The sequence below is a fragment of the Astatotilapia calliptera genome, chromosome 3, assembly GCF_964374335.1.
Source record: "Astatotilapia calliptera chromosome 3, fAstCal68.1, whole genome shotgun sequence".
Taxonomy (NCBI): Eukaryota; Metazoa; Chordata; class Actinopteri; order Cichliformes; family Cichlidae; genus Astatotilapia; species Astatotilapia calliptera.
Genome location: NC_137424.1, coordinates 62,600,220 through 62,619,209, shown reverse-complemented (window position 1 = coordinate 62,619,209; position 18,990 = coordinate 62,600,220). Strand labels below are relative to the sequence as shown.

General features: G+C 39.1%; 2 protein-coding genes across 2 annotated transcripts; both read right to left on the bottom strand.

Moving 5' to 3' along the window:
* Nucleotides 1-1,685: 1,685 nt before the first annotated feature.
* Nucleotides 1,686-6,513, bottom strand: LOC145422309 (uncharacterized). Its single transcript, XM_080293521.1, has 2 exons — nt 1,957-6,513; nt 1,686-1,796 (listed from the first exon to the last, which is right to left on the bottom strand). Exons 1-2 carry the CDS (start codon nt 6,289-6,291, stop codon nt 1,686-1,688), a joined length of 4,446 nt encoding a protein of 1,481 aa, XP_080149647.1. The 5' UTR covers nt 6,292-6,513.
* LOC145423435 (uncharacterized) lies at nt 6,465-18,417 on the bottom strand. Its single transcript, XM_080295880.1, has 6 exons — nt 18,148-18,417; nt 16,515-16,545; nt 15,564-15,595; nt 13,265-13,291; nt 7,595-10,276; nt 6,465-6,468 (listed from the first exon to the last, which is right to left on the bottom strand). The coding sequence occupies exons 5-6, from the start codon at nt 9,160-9,162 to the stop codon at nt 6,465-6,467; spliced, it is 1,572 nt and encodes a 523-aa protein (XP_080152006.1). The 5' UTR covers nt 9,163-10,276; nt 13,265-13,291; nt 15,564-15,595; nt 16,515-16,545; nt 18,148-18,417.
* Between the last annotated feature and the right edge of the window lie 573 nt (nt 18,418-18,990).

Below are 18,990 nucleotides of genomic sequence, written 5' to 3'. Positions count from 1 at the left end.
TCCTCAGTAGGAGTCATCATTGATGGTCTCAGAGGTTGTAGTGTGGCAGCATGATGATGGTCTCCAGATCAGGCAGGAGGTCAGGTGATGGGTGTGTCATCTTCTCCATTGAAGACACACTGGTATGGCAGTTCATAACACAGCAGTCTCCTTGTGGCATGTAGTTATCTGTGCAGTCCAGCACTGATGGATCAGGTTTGGCTCAGCAGTTCATGAAGATGGTGTTAAGATGTTGTTGTTTCAGCTGAGGATGGTGAAGTTTGAAGGTTTTCCCACAAAGGAGACTGTGCCCTATCTGAAAAAATATATCTAACAAAACACGTGCTTATAACACCACCCACCCAGCTCAGCCCCCAAGTGTCTATGTAATGCTGGTATGGGGTGTCGGTTACTAAGTTTAATTAGTGCATCAGAAAGCGGGGGCTACACCTAAAGCCCACACTTTCTGATGTCTTTGTTTATTAGCAGCTTTTTCCAGCTGCTCAGAGCATTCTGACTTGGCCTTTATCCACCCAAACCCAAACCCACCCGGATAAAGGCCAAGTCAAACTCACACACCATACCAGCATTACATAGACACTTGGGGGCTGAGCTGGGTGGGTGGTGTTAAACTGTAGTCGGGAACTTTCAGAAAACTATCCATTTACTTCTAAATCAGTTTTTATACATATTCTGTAAGCTGTACTAATGTTTTTCTCTACATAATGTATCATTATAGACATCTCTGGTAGCCTAAAGATAGTTTAAAACTTTTGACATTTTTTACCTGTAAAACATGATAAGCAAAAACTCATTCATCACAAAAACTTTTGATTCTACAAAATCTACTATAATCAAGAAAATATAATTGTCTGTATTTATTCGTGTATGTCATCATAATAAATACCTGCATTTATCTGGGATTTATTTATTTACTATTTCATATTTTAAAGCCCTTGGAGGGGAAGATCTCGTTTGTTGAGCTACATACGTCATAGTAAAAAGATTTAGTCATTTAAAACATGATGTTGGTTTATCAAATGTTGCAGCACATTTCAGATCAGAGGTGCATGATAGCAGATGTTCTCTGCTCTGCATGAAGTTCAGCAATGATTTGGTGAAATGATTAATAACATTGCAATAAGAAAGGGTCTTCTGACAGACAGAGTAGGGAAGACCCTTTTTTCAATGAAAAATCTTTTTCATGCTCTACAATCAGTAAACTCTGTAACAAACATGATCTGTAATTGTTTCAAAACTCACCAGACGACTTCATGATTGGCTCGAGGACAGGACACAAAAGACAGGGTTGTGGTAACTGTAATATGATCTCAGAACACCTGAATACAGACATTTCTGTGGCTGAGAAATAAAAATGAGGTCAAGCAGGGTGTTCTTGTCTGTAGTGGCAGAAGTGATCAGCTGTGAATACCCTCTCGACTGAAACTGCTCCAGAATCTGTTTTCTTCCACTCTGCAACTGGTTCTCATTAAAATCTCCACACACAATTATTGGGTGACAGTCCATTATTTCAAGTGAATCTAAAAGACTTACCAGGTTTTGCATGAATGGTGTCAAACTGTAGTCAGGGGGTCTGTACACAACAGCAATGAGTGCAGGGAATGGAGCCTGAACCTTCAACACTAAAAACTCAAGATCAGTGACATTATGCAGATACTGTTTTACCTGAACCTGAAAATGATTCCTCAAATACACAACAACTCCCCCACCACTTCTGCTGGCCATGTGAGGAAAGTTTGTGTAGGACACATGTCTGTTGCGTTTGAACATGGTGTAGCCATCCAAATGAAGACTGTCTGCAACAAAGGAGCCTTGAAGGTGAGACTCAGTGAGACACAAAACATCTGCTAAACACATTTCATGATGACTCTTGATGTCACTGATGTGAGATGGCAAACCCTCTGTATTGTGATGGATCAGTGTAAGAGTGTCAAGTCTGCTGGCTGTTTCTCTGACCTGAAGAAGAGGCATCATTTCCTCAACACTGGCTTGTCTCATGGTTTGGAGCGCTGCAGTTACCTCGGGATTGGCGTAAATCTTTTTCTCATCCAAGTCCTGCAAATAGAGTCCACTGAGAGACGTCACCCTGCTGAGAGCAACGTAAGCCATACCTGGTTCAAAAATGTTCTTCATTGAAACTACAGCTGTCTGTGTTGTAAGACCCTGAGTTTTGTGAATTGTGCAGGCGAATGCTAGCTTTACAGGAAACTGTCTGCGTACTGCTCCTTTAAACTTCAGACTCTCCTCTGCTCTCTCAATGTAAACAAGATCATCAGATGCTGCATTAGCACTGCGGTTGTGTCTCATAGGCTGCCGGTTGTCCATCCTGAGCCCCAGTTTAATTATGTGTCCATCATTTTCAGATCTCACCACCTTTACCAGTATACCAAAAGCACCGTTGACTAAACCGTTTAGTGTGTCCAAGTTTCTGGTCAGCATGACTCGAGCTCCTTCAGCAACATTCAGAGTGTCAGGTAAATCATTTCGCCCACCTGTAAATGGTTTGTCTCTTCGTTCCATTCTGCCTGTACATTTATCCTTCTGGAAATCGTCTGCATTGATTATTATGATGTTTGAATGAAGCTTCTTCAGGGTATCTATGTTATGGGATTCCACATTCTTGTTGGTGGCATAAATGTGTAAGACCTCAGTTGGACATTCTTCTGGTGCAGTCACAGCCTGTGACAACAAATCTCTGTCGCACTGAGAAAGCTCATCTGTCTTTTCTTTGACTCTAATCCTGTTCAGCATCTCTGCAAAGGCCACATCATCTTTCTGACGCATGATCTCGGTTAGAGTGATCATCTGAAAATGTTCCTGCCATAGGTCAATCTGTTCTGGATCGTAAACACAGAGAGGTTTAGACTGTCGCACTGGTGGCAGCTGGTAAAAATCTCCAACAGCTAAAACTGACATTCCACCAAAAGGTCTCTGAGTGCCTTTGATTTGTTTCAGTCTTGCATCCACATAGGCAAAAAGGGGTTTTGAAACCATTGAAATCTCATCAATAACAATAATTTCAGCATTCATCAGCTCAGATCTGACTTCATCCAGTTGGTTACCAAGTCCTTGAATGGGTGGTTTCAGACTCCTGGGTAGTTTCAGTAGAGAATGTAACGTAGAGCCACTGATAGAAAAAGCTGCTGTACCGGTAAATGAAGTCAGTAAAACAGTTGGATTTGATATGTCAGCTTCTTCTGCATTAGCAGGCAGTCTGCTCAGGATCTTTGATGCTTCAGAATGAATACACTTAATCAGATGTGACTTTCCAGTTCCTGCACCACCGTTGATATAGAAGAAAAATGGATCTGGGTTCAAACCACAAACTCGCTGAATACACCAGTCTCTTATGGCATAGAACACGCAGGCCTGCTTCTGGTTCAGATTCTGATACATTACACGTACCACGGCTGGATCTACTGCAGGTTGTTCTCTGACGGCTCTGATCTTTGTTACAGCATCAGACTGACGACTGTAGTCGGGAACATTCTCCTGTTCGTTCTCATCATCAGAATGTCTCTCAGGAAGATTCTCATCGCATTGCAGCCTCACAACTTCAGATTCAGGAGCAAGATTACACCATTCATCAATCACAACATCCCTATTTTGTTCAAACTCTTCCAGTGCACTCTCAATATCCTCAGAGTTCTTCTCATACTTGTCTTTATTTCTTTTCACAATCCGTTTCACAGACTCACTGTGGTCTGAACATGGAATTCGTACAAAACCTGAGTTGTAGAAGGACTGATAGGTTTGGAACCCTTGTGGTTTCAGTTCCTGCTCTGATCTGTGTGGAAGGTAAAGTCTCAACAGTCGACCATAATATTGCTCAGGATCTTTTTCCTGTGAACAGTGGTAATATCTGATTATAGCTGGTTTATCATTCTTTCGCCTTTGTACAAATCCAAGCTGGTTTAGAAGAGGAAGCACATCTTTTCCTTCATTTGGACCACTCACCAACCTGCACAAGGCAGCAAAATCAGCCAGTGACATTTCCTCATATTCTGGGGTCTCAGGTCTGCATTTGTATTTATCACTCAAACTTGTCATCCAAATATTACAACTGTCGTGTGTTGTGCTTTCCAGGAAGCTCATGGGCCGACTCATTTTTACTGGGTTATCATCTGTTGGTACAAATACAACACTGCGGGAACATTTTTTCATTTTTAGGCCACAGACTCGAGTCACACACTCCTGTGCGCTGATCTCTCTCTTTTTTGAGTAAGCTTGCATCACAGCTCTCATTTCATCACATTCATTGACGGTGTTCTTATCAGAGTTGTCAATAACTGTCTTCAGGTATTCAGAGAGGCCAGATTCTTTCTTTGTTATATATTTACAGAGGTATTCTATACATGAATAGGCATTCAAAATGAATGAGACATCTAAATTAGAGTTCCAGGCTTCAAGCAGGTCTGGGTTGTAATTGTTGATCCAACACTCATTTGGGTCACGTTTCAGAATCAGAGCTGTTTTCTTGTTTATGTCTTGGAGGCATTGTTCATACTCATTCATTGTTAAGTTGCATCGTGACAGAATCTGCTCTATGGTGAGGGAAGCAGCTTCAGGTTCCTTCAGCAGGTTCAACAAAGGTCTGAGTTTGGCTTTTGCAGCTTCAGTGTCTGAATCCTCATCCTGTCTCACAATCATTGTTCTTGTGGCTGGTGGTTTGGGAAACCCAAATCTACAACCAGAGTTCACACTCTTAAAGCATGTCTTTGTGTGGTTTTTGCTGTGCTTTTGTAGCTCAGTGACTTTTTTGTGCAGTTCAGGTTGTTTTTCTGGATCAGGGAGTTGAGCTGAGATGTATCTGTCCACAAAGTCACAGACAGTTTGGTCATCATCCACATCTGCTTCTACCTTTTCTCGAATCCACAGCAACATGTGTATATGTGGACTACCTCTGTGCTGGAACTCAACTCTGTAAAAGTAATCAATGATCTCACCAAGGGGCTGTGCAGGAGAAAAAAGCAAATCTCTGAACAAAGCCTCAACACGTTTATCAAACATTCGCATGGTGGTTACTGGATTTGATCTTAGAATTTCACACTTTTCTGACCAGTCCAGGGCTTCAAAATCAACCTCTTCACCTTGCTGTCTCTTTATTGCTTGAATCACTTCAGGCCATCTCATCTCAGCAGCAGAGAAAGTGACAAAGAACTGAGGTGTTCCTATTTGGCGAACCATGCTGAATAGATCTCTGGTAGTTTTCTGCCAGTAAGCTGGAGTTCCTCTGAGTGGCTGCATAAATCTGATTGCATCTTTATTTCTTACCAGCTTCTCTACTTCTGTCTTACTTTGTAACATTCCTGATGTGATTTTGCGTCCATCTTTGGTCATAGTTTTACCTTTCCTTAGCTGTATTGTCATGCTGGAATTAGCCAAATGTATTTCAGTGACAAACTGTGAGAAAAACAAGTAATTTGTGTCTTTAGCAAATCTTGCATCAATGTTGAAAAGCCTTGACTTGAAGTAAGCACTTGGTGTGAGCTTGAGACGTCTCTTTTCATCCAGTGTATTCTGACCAGTAGGAAACTGCACAGGAAATGCCATGGCTTCCAAATGAGGAGTTCTGAAGAAGCTAACAGGATTGTTTCTTTCTGCAGGAGCCACACAATATGTGTTATCAGTGAAACAGAGAATCTCTTCTGAAATGTCTACAGGCTGCAGACAACTTTCTAGAGCAAAACCTCCATTGCTCAAATCACTTTCTGGTTCATCTGGATTTTGTTCCTCTGGTTGTTCATCACAGGATTGCATATTAATATCTTGGTCACTTTGAGACTCACTTTCACACAAAAGGGCATCTTTTTCATAGTTGTCAATTTCCATTAAATCTGCTTCATTATAATCATCACTTGCCATGCTGGCTTCATCACTGCTGTCATCATCAGGTAACGTTGGATCACAAAGCAATGCATCATCTCTGATAACAATATCTGTGTACTGTGGATGAATTTGTTTCAGTTTACGCAGAGCTTGAATGAGTTTAGACCAGGTGACAGTCTGGAACAGCTGATGGCCTTTGTAGCACAGTCGTCTTTTCAATTTCACCCTCATGATCTGTGATTGGCTTCTGATCCTCGGTAAACTGTCAACTGTTTGTTGGACCTCAGATGGTACACATACCACATTACCACGTATGAGTCTCTGTCTCCCCTTTGGAAGAGGAATAATCTTAGCAAATGGTATGCATTTGGCAATCAGATGTCTCTCCAGAATGTTGAGATCACAAAGTTCAGCTGGAATATCCTGCAGTTCTAAACCATTAACAGCAGCAAGCCTGGGCATGCATCCACTTTTGAGGGAACTGTGACATGTGTGACAGATATACTCTTTTTTTCTCTCAACAGGAAAGCTGCAGTGATCATGACATGCTTCATCACACACATGAACATATTTACCAGTTAGACACTGATGAGCTACAGTCTGGTGTTTTGAGTAATTTTGTCTTTTGCAGATTTTCACCTGATTAGGAAAAGAAGCTTTTAGACAAACAGTACAAACATAAGATGGTGCTGACTTAATGTTTGATCTGAAACAAGATATGGCCTCATTCATTAAAGTGTTCTCTGGATGACACTGTAAAGTCTCAGCTGGTCGATGCATCTGGCGATATTTCCGTTTTATATTCATTGCACATCTGATATTATGCATCTGTCTGAAAGAAAAACCGTTCCAATATTTTACTCTCATTCGTTCTCTCATATTGTCCTTGTGTTGTTGCTGAAATCGTCTCTCTTCTCCATAACGCTTAGTCATGTAAGATAGTTTTTTCTTTTTAAATTCTTCACTTCCTTTATATAGGTTATATACATATGACCTCATGTAAGCTTTATGTTTTTCTCTGAATTCAGCACAAGTTCTGTATATTCTTCTTATACGTTCCTTCTGCTTATCTCTGAATATGGGAGACTCTCTATATGTTCTTGTTACACGTTCCTTCTGCTTTTCTCTGAATATGGGAGACTCTCTATATGTTCTTGTTACACGTTCCTTCTGCTTTTCTCTGAATATGGGAGACTCTCTATATGTTCTTGTTACACGTTCCTTCTGCTTTTCTCTGAATATAGGAGACTCTCTATATGTTCTTGTTATACGTTCCTTCTGCTTTTCTCTGAATATAGGAGACTCTCTATATGTTCTTGTTACACGTTCCTTCTGCTTTTCTCTGAATATGGTAGACTCTCTATATGTTCTTGTTATACGTTCCTTCTGCTTTTCTCTGAATATAGGAGACTCTCTATACGTTCTTGTTATACGTTCCTTCTGCTTATCTCTGAATAGGGGATTGTCTCTATATGTCCTTATGACACGTTCTCTTTTTCTCTCTCTAATTTTAGCACTTTCTCTATACATCTTTCTCAAATGTTCTCTGTGTTTCTCCTTATAGGTAGCATTTAATTTATACAGCTCATTTTTGTACAGACTCCTTTTATGTCTGTGATCAGGATCATTACACTTCTTAGTTGAGTTTTTTTTCTTTGTCTTGAAGCTTTCATCAAACCTGTACATCTGCCTTTCTTTCGTCTTCTGATTTTCCTTTCGTTGTGGTAGCTTTTGTTGGGCTAATAATCTTCTCCTCATTTTTTGCCTTTCCTGTTTATTACGTTTCAGCAGTTTATCTGAGAGATCCTCTGTTATCTTAGTTGAACTGGAGGCACTGTTTGAATCATTCTGAGGAACAGAATCTGGTGTTACCGGAGTTTCTCTCACAGAAGATGCAGAGGTTTTCTTTTCAAAATAATCAGAAGGATGTTTTTTTCCGGGAGCAGCTGTCTCATTTGAAGAATCAACTCTGGATGACATTACTTCACTGGTTAAATCTTTGGCCACAGGTTTCCGTGTCTGCTCAGTGTATATTTCGGAGTTTAATTCATGAACACGTTCATTTAAAGCTGGTGCTGGTGCACTTGTAGCTGTTTGTCTGTATTCGGTGGTTTGATTAGCATCTCTTTGGTCAGCAGCGTTTTCACTGTGAAACTCGATGGGCTGTAGTTCATAAGTACAGCTTGGTGCGATGCTGAACATTCTGTACAAACGTTTGATCCTGTCAATCATGTCATTAAGACGTGTGAATTTCAACATAACTGCAGTTCCACCACTTACACTTAGCGACAATGGCATACCAGTAGACTTACGTGGGTGAGGGTCAAAATATGCATATTCACCTGAAGTCAGCCTGCTAACAGCGATGACTGTTCCTCCCATGACTAGCAAAGCATAGCGAAACTCTGAAGCCAAACGCTGTAATCCCTGTTCAAGGCTCGGAAAGTGATCTGTACCATCAAATGTGCCGTAATGAGCAAACTGAGACATGTCGACTTGATACTCGTGTGTGCGGCTGGTAACAACTGAGGGAAGTTCATCGCAGGCTAGAAACACACTGTTCACAAACCTCAGTCTGGCATCTGAATAGACGGCATGGCCTTTGTCCAACACACGGTTTAGATCTGCTCTGGTAATAAATTCATCCTCGTGTAAGAATGACAGGAAAACCAAACTGTTAGCCATGCATTGCTGATTCCGGTACTTTCCATACCTAGGAGAAGCCTGGCTTCGGGAAGCACAGACGCTACTCACTCGTGGACTTTCACTGTTTGTAACCTGTACATGAGACTGTCCTGGAGCTTGTCCATCATGCTGTGTTTGTACAGTTAGCTGGGGTTCAGTCTGGATTACCTGCATAACTTCAGGCTCTGGGACAGACACTGAGGGAACACTTCTCTTTACCACATCTGCATAAGACACTGTGGCTGTCTCTCCATCATGCTGTGTTTGTACAGTTAGCTGGGGTTTAGTCTGGATTACCTGCATAACTTCAGGCTCTGGGACAGACACTGAGGGAACACCTTTCTTTACCACATCTGCATAAGACACTGTGGCTGTCTCTCCATCATGCTGTGTTTGTACAGTTAGCTGGGGTTCAGTCTGGATTACCTGCACAACTTCAGGCTCTGGGACAGACACTGAGGGAACACTTCTCTTTACCACATCTGCATAAGACACTGTGGCTGTCTGAACACTGCTCTGCACTTCTGTGCTGGGAAAAGCTGAAACACACACCTTTACCTGCTCACTGCTCTGAGAAACATTCACCTGTTCTTTCTGCTTTTGCCATCTAAGCTTCTGGGACTGCGACCTTTGACTTTTTCTTGGCATTTTGCTGAAGTACAATCTGGAGCTTATATGTGTTTATACACAAATATAAACAAAACTGAACCTTGAAACAGAAAAACTTATAACTCCTTAAGTTACTGTTAAATCTGAGAAATGTACTATTATACTATAAAATGTTTTTATGAATATATGAATAGATGTTAAAAAGCTGATTTGTACTCCAAACTCAAAATAAAGGAAATTCAAAGTTCTCTGGAAACAATTTGGTCCGTTTTATTGTAGCTCTTTTAGAAACGGGGTTTCTTCAGCTGGATGTTCTGCAGCAGTCAGGAAACAGGAAGTCTGGGTCCTCAGGCACTTCTCGATGACAATACTGACTGAATACTTACACTGAGTGACAAAATGGGTTTGTCCTTAAATAATAATACTATAAACTTGCAGTCAAATGTTATAGCCAATGAAACAGACTAACAGACTGGATCTGATTTATTATTTATCTGAATGTATGTATTACAAAATAACCAGATTATCTTATTACAAATAAACTTATAAAAAGGTGATATTTTATACAATTGATCAAAGTAAGCCAAACTAGCAGTCCAAACTAAAGTCTAATGCAAAATTAAAATGACAAATGTAGGGCTGTGTAAGTAGTTTCTACTATAAATTCTACTGTACTGTAATTCTACTACTGTATATTCAACTTGTAATTTAAAGCAAAATGACTGAATGTGAGAGAGCTTAATGACAGGAAAGAAAGAGCAGTGAGAGCAGAGATCTCTCAGAATTCTGTAACAGATAGATCAAGTTCTGGTAACTTGGATTTCTGAAAATTGGATTCTGAAAGGATTCTCAAAACTTGGATTCTCAAATTAGATAGAGCAGTAGAGATAGAGGGATACAAGATGGAATGGCTTTCAAATTAGATAGAGCGGTAGGGATAGAGGGATACAAGATAGAATGGCTTTCAAATTAGATAGAGCAGTAGGGATAGAGGGATACAAGATAGAATGGCTTTCAAATTAGATAGAGCAGTAGGGATAGAGGGATACAAGATAGAATGGCTTTCAAATTAGATAGAGTTGGGAGAGTGATAGGATAGACAGAATTGCTTATAATGATAGAGAGAGAGAGAGGATCTTCTGCAGCAGGTCACCTGTAAGACACAAAAGGCATGGAATTAGTCATATTTCCAACATGCTTGGATTTACCATATTCTTCAGACTATATGGCATACCTAAAATCCTGTCATTATCTCAAAAACATACAATGTGCCTAGCGTATCGATTCTGGTTATGCTTACTGACCTCAAACGGGATTTCTGTGGTACACAGCGCTCAAAATTCTGTCAAATATTTTAGTAAGACTTCGTAAGCTACAAAGCTGTGCTGCTTGATGTATTGTCAGAGCATTATGGCTACCATAGTCAGGACCCTCGTAGAGTAATTCGTACGGTGCTTCAACATAACATTATGGTGTGTGTACAAGGACCTGGCACGTGCTAAGAGACATGCTTAAGAAGCAGATTTCAAACTGATCAACCCATGAAGAGTTTGATGGATTTGTGGATGAGGAATGAACTGAAAGAGTGTATTGTTCTGTATTTTATGTGTTACAACTGAACAGTGTTGAGAGTTGTTTGTGAATGACTTGAATAAAGTTTGACTTATCTGACTGTTTGTTTGGCTTAATCTGCCTTAAAAACAGGCTTGTTTATTGACATATTATGCCTTATAATCTCAAAAATACAATACATGTAGGGCTTTAAATACTAAAGACTTCTACAGTAAATTATTGGACTGAACAGAATGACAATGTTTAACAAATGATGGTGGAACTGTTATAAGGACATTTTTACATTCTATTAAAACAATAAACTAAGTCTATAAACTCAAACTAAGACGTGCTGCTACAGTAACTTACTGTAAATATTAAATGGTCCAACAAAACCAACACACTGAGGTTACAGCACAGTTTCAGGTCACTCTGTATGAATTTTGGCAAAATGAGAAATTTGGAGACAGCTAGTTTCTACACAGCAGTTTCTACATATTTCAGTCACATTTGGGGCATGTTTGATACACAGCAATAAGCACTACACTAAATCTATAATAAACTTATCATAGCTGATATAAAGGCCTAATTAGCAAAATTTAGTATGATGATCATTTCTTTGTAGATCATTTCATGATAAAAAGAACAGAAGTGAGTGCTGTATCTGAGCTGGTGCATGTAAGATCTTTGCTGGAGATTCCCACATTTCTTAAACAAACAAACAAACAAACAAACAAACAAACATGACTTTCAGACAGTTCATCTTTTGTAAATTAGGGCAGGATTATTTTCAAAAAACAGCCTTGATAAAAATATCAGGCCACTATAAAATGTCTTATGTTTATGTTTTCATCCCACCTATATTTTGCAAGTCATTATGACAAATTACAAAAAGCAGTTTTTAGGCAGTGATTTAAGGGAAGAAGCTTTTGAAATCCACCATGCCCTACCACCAGTGGTCTCAGACTCTGGTTGTTAAGGCCTGGTGTCCAGAAACTTTTCTATGTGTCCCTGTTGCAACACACCTGAATAACATTAGTAGGTCATTAGCAAAACTCTACAGAACGTGACTGCATGCTGAGGTGGTAATTCAGGAATTTGATTCATGTTATAGCAGCTCATGAGTGAATGAACATGATGCAATGAAAGTACTTTTAGAAGTACATTTTTCCAAACACTTAAATTACTTAAATTTGAACAGTCTTCGGGGATGCCACTTCAACACAGTCAAATTCTATACTCTCACTAATGACCTACAAATGTTATTCAGGTGTTTTGTAACAGGGACACGTGGAAAAGCTTCAGGACACCGGCCCTTGAAGAGTGGAGTTTGAGACCCCTGCCCTATGTGAATATTTAATTGTCCCTAAACTGCTAGTCGTGAGCTGCTCTAATGTGAAACAAACACATATAGTTCTGTAAAGGTTTACAAAGAGATTTCTAAGGATCTGGAGACCCCAGAAAACAGAAACCCTCCCAGACGTTTTTGCCTGTTCAGCTACAACAAGTTGCCTAATAATATCTCGATGATAACCAAGAGCTGTGCTGACTAACTGCACTAAACTGAATCATCTATAGTGAGAGAAAAACACCAGCATTAAAGTCAAACATGGTGCTGTTACTGTGATGTCCCAGAGTTCCTTTACTACTTCAGGACCTACATCAACTCATCAGGTCCTGGGCTTAAGTTTAATCACACAAGCAAGTCCAATTGAATGAATGAAACAAAACACTTGGTGTAAACGAATCAGTCTGGACTTTAATGAAATTAAGATACTTGGTATGACTTGAAAACCCTATCCATCCATCCATCCATCCATCCATCCATTCGCTTCCGCTTATCCTTTTCAGGGGGCACTGGAGCCTATCCCACCTGTCATAGGGCGAGAGGCAGGGTACACCCTGGACAGGTCGCCAGTCTGTCGCAGGGCCAACACACAGGGACAGACAACCATTCGCACTCACATTCATTCGCAGATACACACCTAGTGACAATTTGGATTATTCAATTAACCTATCCCCACAAGCTGCATGTCTTTGGACGGTGGGAGGAAGCCGGAGTACCCGGAGGGAACCCACGCAAACACCGGGAGAACATGCAAACTCCACACAGAAAGACCCCGGCCTGATGTTGGAATTAAACTCAGGACCTTCTTGCTGTGCGGCAACAGTGCTAACCACCGTGGTACTTGGTATGACTTGAAAACCCTATATTGGGCCTTAATTAAGACTTTTTTCTTTTCTTTTTTTGCCTGTCCTGTTTGGATCTAATTAAGACAATTCTGAAATTATAGTGGACCAAAATCAACCAGTGATGTAAACCAGTCATTACCAGTTACTGTAAATGCTTGATGGTAATTGTTGCTATCAGGGCATCCACAGCTGGGTATTAGAGACCAATATGTTTTTACATTAGACCAGGTTGTTCTGGTTCAAAAATGAAATCATCACTTTAAAACTGCTTTTTGTATTTATCCAGGTCATCCTTGTTAGATGATTTGAAACATGTGAAAAAAAGCATAAATAAAATAAATCTGCAAGGAAGAAAGACCTTTCTCAGCACTGTACTGCAGACAAAACCTATACTTACCAGACTTGCGACGATCAGATCAGTATCCTAGAGAAAGGAAACAACACATCAGATCACTGTTTAATGACTTACACTGTTGAACCTCTTCACACACAATCCAATTTACTGTGACATGAAATAACTAGTAAGATCCTCAATTTCTTCAAGCCTTTATGAACTCACTGTAGTCTAAAGAGGACAAACTTTAGTTACAGAGTCTCACATGACGATGACATGTGTAATAAAGGCATGCATACTACAGAAGTGCAAAGAAGAGGCACCTATATTTGTTGGTACAGATTATGGCTTTTTAGCTCCATCATTTTCTATCACAAGTCAGTGCTTAATAAAGTGTGGAAAAACCACAACTGTTAGAATCAACGGAAAACCTCATTAGGTTTTAGTTCTGATCTGAATATGTAAATCCTAAAATACATGTAAATTCTGACATGTTATAGTAACAACAGTGGCACGCCATTTTTGCAATTAATTTCTTAAAAATTATAATAAAAAGTCCTTCCATTGTACCTGTTGGCAGGAATCTTTTTGTATTTTGCAATATTTCCCTTTTATATATAATTTTCAAACACATTGTATCAAGCAACTTATTAAGAAACTGATTTAAACTTAGTGTACATAAATTACACACAGGCTTTAACATACACAACATTGCCTACTCACAACTCTGGTTCTCTTAGTCTTTTATTATTGCTTAAATGTTTAACGTACCACTTCTGTTCACTCAGGCAAAAATACTTCTATAGTGGTCTGACTTTAATGTAATACATAAGCAGAATATGAGTGAAGATATAAATCAACAACTGTGGTGCTCTTAAGTGTTTAAGCTAAGGCTGCTCAATTAATCGAATTTTAATCACGATTACGATCTGGGCTTTCAACGATCATTAAAAATGACTGAGCCGATTATTAGCCCCTCCATCATTTATCCGCGAGACCTTAAAGGCCGGTCCGTGAAAATATTGTCGGGCATAAACCGGTCCGTGGCTCAAAAAAGGTTGGAGACCGCTGATTAAGAGGACCCGAGGGAAGCTCGGAAAGCTAAGCAGAAGTTATTTGGAGAGTGACTGCCGTTGGTTGAAAAGAGTTTAAAAAAAAAAACTTCAGTGGTGTTGCACACTATTTTATATTATTTTTTAAAAGTCATTGTTAACCCTTTAAAGCCGGTCAGAGCAGCACGCTCCGTTTTGCGTAACTATTTTTAAATCCCTGTAGAACCTGAACCGTGTAAGCTAGCGCAATCATTTGTTTTGCATATGAAACCGGAGGAGTTGTACTTACATCTGATGCCATCAGCTTGTCCTCGGTCACGGTTTCGTTCCACATATAGCTTTGCAAAAATTGCATAAAAAGCGCTTGGAGGAACAAAAACATAATATTCCAGAAACACGCTTCGCCGTTCCTATCAGCTGTTCGTAACACTTCCCACAGTGAAATGATGCACATGCTGTTTTCTTTGCAAATTTGCATCATAGGATTGTTTTTTGTTTTTCCTGCAGTATATAAAAATTGCTGTATCTCCAAAATAAAACTATGAAGACACTCAAAATAAATTTCCTGTGGTGGGAAACTATTTTTTGCAACTTTTTTTGTATTTAAAGTTTTGAGGGATAAACCTCTTAAACTTCTCCAAGTAGAAATATATGTAAACAAAACAAAAGCGATTTTCAAATTTTTTTTTGTAGTTTATTGCACTTTTTTGCAATTTATGTAATTACTATGGACTTAATGCATACATATTATTAAAATATGGGCTATAACAGTTGTATTGATGTATAGCAACTTGAAATGCTCCCACAAATGGCACTACAGCATGTAAAAAAAATAAATAAAAATAATATAAGCTCTGGTGGACTTGGTTCTATAGTAGGTCTTAAAGGGTTAAATAAATATCGTCAAATAATCGTGATCTCAATTTCAGTGAAAATAATCGTGATTATCATTTTTGCCATAATCGAGCAGCCCTAGTTTAAGCTACCACTTACACTAACTCACCTAAAATGCGTTCATAGTTATGTCTGCTAGGTAAATCCATAAACAAACGGAGAACATGAACAACTGTATAAAAACAGTTGTTTGTGTTCAAACATAAAAATCAGACACAAATGGCCTGTTAAACTTCAGGGACAGTCAGAGGTCATGTGTGGGGCCTTTGCTGCTACAAGGTATAAATTCTGACCATTTGTTTTTGCCCATCAGTAAATGGTAATGTCACAAAAACCAAACTACGTTAGGTAAGTTGCTAAACATGTTACACAGTGACAATGTCATATTACTGCAGTTACAATTGCTGCTTACTTACCAGCAAAGGCAAAACCGAAGTTCTGTTTCACTCTGTAACAAAAGAACAAAAATACAGAATCAGACAACTGAAATCAGCATCAGAGTCAATACTGCATCACAATCTGTAGTGGGAAAAAAAATCTGTTAAATTCTTTGTTTACAACAGCTTTACTATAAACACCCCATCTTCTCTTTCTGCACCTTATTAAAGATTTCTGTCTTTATTAAGGTGATGTGTCGTTTTATCCATCTGCAATTCCACAGAAATTCCTCATGAATGTAAAGCTCTAATACTTTGGTGCTATTACATAACACAGCAGATACCACAAGCAATGATTTGCTCGCACTGCACACTTGATCAAATGATAACATCACAGTTTCAAAGCGTGCAACAATCACAAATAATACTTGATACTATAAATGCTTGATGGTAGTTCTTCGTATCAGGGCTTCCACAGCTGGGTATTAGAGACCAGCATGTTCTCACATTAGAACAGATAGCTCTGGTTTGGTTTTCTCTGCTTCATACGTGAAATCATCACTTTAAAATGCTTTTTTGTATTTATTCATATCATCCCTGTTAGATGATTTGAAACATGTGACAAAAAAGCATGAACAAAATAAATCTGCAAGGAAGAAAGACTTTTCCCAGCACTGTACCTCAGACAAAATGAACTCACTTTAGTCTAAAGAGGGCAAAATTTAATTGCAGAGTCTCAAATGGCCTTAACATGTGTAATAAAAACAATAATTACTACAGAAATGCTTTGATAAGCCTTTAAAATTAGACATAAATGGCCTATTAAACTTCAGGGACATTTTTAGGGACACTCAGAGATCTAGTGGGGGGGCTTTAATGCTTATAAATCCTAAATGTGTTTTTGCCCATGAGCAAATGGCAAGATATCACAAAAAGCCAAACTATTGTATGTAAATTGCTAAAAATGTTACACAATCACTGTTTACTTACCAGCAAAGGCAAAACCAAGCTTTATTTCACTCTGTGTAACAAAAGACAAAGAACAAAAATACAGGATCAGAAAACTCAAATCAGCATCAATACTGCATCACTCTCTGTTGTCAAAAAGATTCACTAAACTTCTTTGTTTACTACAGCTGGAATACAAACAACAACTCTCCTCTGTTTTCTTTGGTCTACATCTCATTTAAGATTGCAAAACACTCATACATGAAAAACTGCACGACATATTTTTAAGGCTTTAATATTTGAGGTGGTCTGCATTCAAATTCTACTTCCTAAAATATTACCAACTGCACATAGTATCATAGTAAATATGCTGTAGTTTTAAAATAAATATCTATGTACCATACTAATAATAATATACTGCCATATTTTATTTATGTGAAGGTGGGCTGTTGTTTATTTCATTAATTTCCCACAAAGTGAGAATTTAAACTGTGCTGCAGATTTAGGTTGGCACAAACAAGCCTTTGTTAAACAGTTCTTAAAAATTAAAGTCTACATATTAGGAGTTCTTATTATTCTTGGGCTATGTCCACACGTACACAGGTACTTTTGAAAATGGAGATTTTTCTATGCGTTTGCACCTTTCGTCCACACTTAAACGGCGTTTTCGGTCACTGAAAAACTAAAAACGCTTGCCAGAATATTTTCGAAAACTCCGTTTTTGCATTTATGTGTGGACAGGGAAACGGAGAAAACGCAGCGCCTTTTTTGACGTCACACTGTGCGCCACGTTATTGTTTCGGTGAAATGCATTTCTACAATACGGTTACTGTTAATTGTTCTCTCTGCAGTGTTTAAATGCTTACATATGCGCACACAGTTACTGTCCCCCCACAGATATGACTCGGTTCTGCTTCTATGCCCCATCTTTGTTTACCATTTCCCACCGAGGCTTCTAGACTTCTGATTGGCCAACATTTCTACACGGTTAGGAATATAGCGCCACCTGCTGCTTTGGCATGTTCCTAGCAGCGTTCTCCTTCATTTCTGCATTTATGTGTGGACGGGATTGTTTTTTAAAACAGAAACGGAAAATCTCCGTTTTCAAAAATACCCGTGTATGTGGGGACATAGCCTATGTTTAATCCTCAGTTTCTCCCCCCTCCTTTGTCTTAATTAACCCACAAGACCTGCACACACGTGACTCTTTTTCTCCCGTGTTCGGTCAGAGGCGGTAAAATGGCTCCTTTGATCTTGCCGACAGCTGACACTGAATCTAAGATGGCGGTTCGTTAAAAACTTTACAGCATAAAGAATGAGGCTGTTTTAACCAACTGATTTGTGAAGAGAACTAACTGCACCTTATGTAACAGACTGACAAACACACCAAATGTAATTAATAAAACAACACATCAACCGTGGTTCACAGTCAAATTTTCATTTCACACTGGGCTCAAAGGAGCGCTAGGCATTAGCATCGGGTTGTTAGCTCATCAAACACTCCTTTTACATACAAAAATGACAAAGTTTCACTAAGAAAAAGCAACCACCGTGTTACTCTAATATGAGTTATACCTCGGTTGGCTTTATAAATCACTAAAAGAACTCGTTAAATCGCACAAACAGACTATAAACATTTAGGAGAGAAGAGGAGAAGCAGAGGAGCAGCACTCACCCAGAGCGGACTCAGCGAAGTGTGCGGAAAGGCGGATGTCCGGCAGTCAGGTAAAAGATGAGGCGTTCACGGGTAGTAGGAAATTCCAGTATTACACACAATGGGCATTGTAAACATCAAAAATGTAGGTGATTTTAAATATTCTATACAATATTTATTTGCTACAGAAAAAACTCGCAGAACTTTAAATCTATAACTTGAATAAATATTATTAGAAGGCTCTACTCCTGAACACCAACACCAAAGAGCTGAGTTCACCAGACCTGAAAAAAAAAACAACAACAACCAGTCCAGGACAGTCAGTCTGCAAAGATGTTTTAAAGACAAATATATATATATATAAACATTATCCATTAAGGATTCCCCTCAAAACAAATGACTATAATTTCCTAACCGTAAGGGCTAGAACGGTCACTGCACCGTTTTGTTCAGAAGAGATGGGGGAATCTTCAAGTGTTGACAATTTATCATTAAAATATGAATTTTTAGAGATATATGACATGGATGACTTGTTGACTTAGAAGCCACGAATTCCCCAATATGCAAATTTGAATGCCTGAGGCCACATATATGATTGGCTGGCTGGGAAGCTGTGCAGGCCCTGATTTGTGGATTTGAATTCCTCAGCCCTCAGATATGATTGGCTGGCTTAGAAGCCATGAAGGCCCCAATATGCAAATTTGAATGCCTCAGGACACTTATATGATTGGCTGGGAAACCGTGCAGGCCCTGATTTGAAAATTTGAATGTCTCAGTCCTCACAGAGGATTGGCTGCCTGGGGACCTGGCAGAAATATATAGAAATACTATGATTAAGCATAAATACTACATTTAGTAGAAATA

Excerpts from the sequence above, each read along its gene's own strand:
- LOC145422309 (XM_080293521.1), bottom strand. The coding sequence starts at position 6,291 with ATGCCCAGGCTTGCTGCTGTTAATGGTTTAGAACTGCAGGATATTCCA. Across the intron at positions 1,797-1,956 it reads AAATGATGCCTCTTCTTCAG|ACAGTCTTCATTTGGATGGC; the intron begins GTCAGAGAAACA and ends CCTTTGTTGCAG.
- LOC145423435 (XM_080295880.1), bottom strand. The coding sequence starts at position 9,162 with ATGCCAAGAAAAAGTCAAAGGTCGCAGTCCCAGAAGCTTAGATGGCAA.